At 49.4% G+C, this 3,048-nt stretch overlaps 1 protein-coding gene across 1 annotated transcript; it reads right to left on the bottom strand.

The window, feature by feature from the left end:
* Positions 1 to 1,176: 1,176 nt before the first annotated feature.
* LOC119168073 (iris-like) lies at positions 1,177 to 2,343 on the bottom strand. Its single transcript, XM_075865363.1, has one exon. It carries the CDS (start codon positions 2,334 to 2,336, stop codon positions 1,200 to 1,202), a length of 1,137 nt encoding a protein of 378 aa, XP_075721478.1. The 5' UTR covers positions 2,337 to 2,343; the 3' UTR covers positions 1,177 to 1,199.
* Between the last annotated feature and the right edge of the window lie 705 nt (positions 2,344 to 3,048).

The raw sequence follows: 3,048 nt of genomic DNA, 5'->3' as shown, positions 1-3,048 counted from the left end.
AGGCATAGGGAAACGGTGAGAATTTTTACGGGCTCTATCCCCCCTCCGTACCCCCGGCCAGCATCACCCCTGGTACCGTCCTAACAATATGCACATATACAGAAATAACCTCGTATAAACCTTTCTGTCGCTGAAATCTCACAAACATTTTGTTCGCTTTGTAAACGTGACTCGTGAAAGCAACGGGCATGCGCAGTGTCACGTCGTTTCCTCCTCTCCCGCGTGCCCATCGGTCGGTGAGGGCAGCGAGCGAGCGGGAACGTGCGCCTCGGGATCTCAAGTACGCTGCGCAGACTTGCATGACGCCCGCTGGGGAGCGCGCATGCTTTCCGCAGTAGTTGCTGACGTCACTTTAAAAGCTTGGCTTAAGCCATGGAGGAGCAGAAACAAAAGAAGGAACGAGAGTATATTAACTGCATAATGCTTAAGAAACAGCAAAGCTAGTTGACCTAGGCGTAGACAAAGCTGAACTTAGGCGCAGACAAAGTCGAGTCGAAGCACAGCCTGTCGAAGACAATGCAAGAACGTCCAAAATGCAGTGCCGAAAACTAATGTCTAAAGCTGACGTCTGCTATGAATTAGCCTCATTTCTGGGGTGATCTTGACATTAAAGGTCATGTGTGTAGCCGACGCTGTTGGCTTTCGAACGGGTTGTCTTGCCAATGCTGGCAGCGTGACATGACGCCCCCTCATTTAGTTAACTTTCCTTCATGGCTTCACCTTGTTCAGCCCCGGCACATTTACTTAACTCTCGGTTCGCTGTCTAAGCGACATCTCCGCTCTCCGGAGTTCCATCGTTTCGCAAACTTTTGCCCCCTTACTCACACTTTTTGAATAGCTGACTACATTGCCGCAGGTAAAACACTTAATTTTCTTTAATCTCGCATCACTTTCACTGTCTCGCCTTTTGCAGCCTCTTTGTAACGTTTGTGTCCAAAAGTGAACCCTGCGCCGCTTTTCCCAAATTATGTGTTATCGCCGTGCAAATGACCACCGCCATGGAGCTATCGAGATACGCTCGTAAAATTTCGCACCTGTAGGCTTCCCGACACACATCCACACAGAGAAGTCTTTCAAATAAGATGTATGGTTGAAGTTATCAAGAATCTTTGAACGTGGAGTGTCACTGTAAAGGCATTCCGTGCTCAAAGATCTCTTTTTTTTTTATTCCGGCACACACTGTCTCCACGCCTCAGTGCTCAAAACTTACGCACTGAGCCCAAGAACAACACCACGTCAGGATTGACACTCCTGACGAGAAACATGAAGGGGTGATCAACGACGAAGTGAGTCCGTAATACTTCTCGCGGAGGGGTGGCACCCCCAGCCCCGATGTCCGCCGTAGCAGCGGCTGCCTCGGTGCCTTCCTCGTCCACCTTGAGCCACGCCTCATGTACCACGTCGCTTAAAAACGTCGGTACATCCTCGAAGATTCCAGACAAATCCGCTCCTTCATTGAACAGGTGTTTGACGCCCATTGCCATCAGCGCGTCTTTCATAGACTGACCCGCTTTGAGGCTGATCTTGGGAAAGGCCAAGTGCACGTCCTCTGCCTTGAGGCTCGCGAGCAGCGTTCGAAGAGTCGACTCAGACAGTTTCTCTTCCAACAGTGACAGGCCATCTATTTCGTCAGGGAGGAGAATGACCATTGAGCACTTGCCTCCTACGTAAGGCATTTCCAGGGCTCTCGATTTCAGTTCCTCGGAATGGCCGACGTTGAAGCCTCCCATCTGTCTCATCATCGGCACCGTAATGCTCTTGCTAGAATCCAGAAAGAAATGTTGAAGCCTCGTGAGCAACTTTTCGAATGGAGATTCCCATAAAGCCTTGAAGTGGATGGCGTTAATTAGGACTAATGTGGTCCCGGCGTTGACGCTACCGTGAGGCAGCAGGTTCTTGATCTTGTGCCCGGTGTGCTTCGAGACCCAGTGGTTTGTCTCCACGCGAACACTTTCGTATCTCTTCTTGAAGTTCACCGCGCGCACGGAGGTGTTGTAGTAGTCGCGAAGGAGTGACGTGTACTCTTTCTTGACCTTGTACCGATAGTCGCTGAGCATCCGGTTGGCCAAGTGCAAGGTGACATTCGGAGCGTACCCCGCTACGTATGCCAGGAACTTCTTGAAGTGATCGCGTAGGTCGTCGTTGCGGTACTTGAATATGTGGGACATTTCGTGCTTCGTCACATCGCGAGCGCCGTCGCGAATCACTGAAAGTGCAGTTCCAAGGCTGAACGGTGAAAAGAGCACATTTCCGCTCCTGTGCTCGGAGTGTAGCACCGCGTACAGAATGAACGATAGCCTCAGCAGGCAGGTTCCGAGCACCGAAACTGGCGTCATCACTTGGCGCTGTCTGGAAACGCATGCACGCAGAAAGGGTGTATTTATTACTCGAATAAAAGAGCTGCAATGTTTAAACGTGCCACAAACAGGAAACACCCGCTTGTGTATCAATACAATATTACCGACCGCACATTACCAGAAGAACACTCGTTTAAACATTCAGGTTCGCAATAAAGCGCTTTAACTGCTTGCAACGCATGCGTCACGTCCGGTTGGTAAGTGAACCAACTGCGCTATACTGAGCAACTCCATCTCTTTACATCCCGCAGGTCGCCTTTCCTCGACGCGTTAATTTTTATGCTCCTAAAGAACATATAGCTTCTTTCACATTTCAAGGCCGATTGTTTTCGTACGTATATTATTCGAAGAAAAACGTAGTATGTATACAAATGTCCGTGAAAGTTACTGTACAAGACTATGCTTTTATTGTATGCTTGCTCACTCTCTCCCATTTCGTAATGGGAACAAACTCGAACGTTAGCTATGCACCCCACACAGGTTGCAAGAACGAATCCCGTCTGCGGTGGATGCATTTTCGATGGAAGTGACAATGCTGTAGGCCCGTATGCTCAGATTTAGGTGCACGTTAAAGAACCCCGAGTGGAAGCCCTTCACTATGGCGTCTCTCATAATCATATGATTGTGTTGGGACGGTAAACCCCAAGAATCAATCAATCAATCGATCAATCAAGCTACGCCGTCAGACGCT

This window comes from Rhipicephalus microplus, chromosome 6 (genome assembly GCF_043290135.1).
Source record: "Rhipicephalus microplus isolate Deutch F79 chromosome 6, USDA_Rmic, whole genome shotgun sequence".
Taxonomy (NCBI): domain Eukaryota; kingdom Metazoa; phylum Arthropoda; class Arachnida; order Ixodida; family Ixodidae; genus Rhipicephalus; species Rhipicephalus microplus.
The sequence above is the reverse complement of the archived record's forward strand: the minus strand, read 5'-3'. Positions and strand labels throughout refer to the sequence as shown.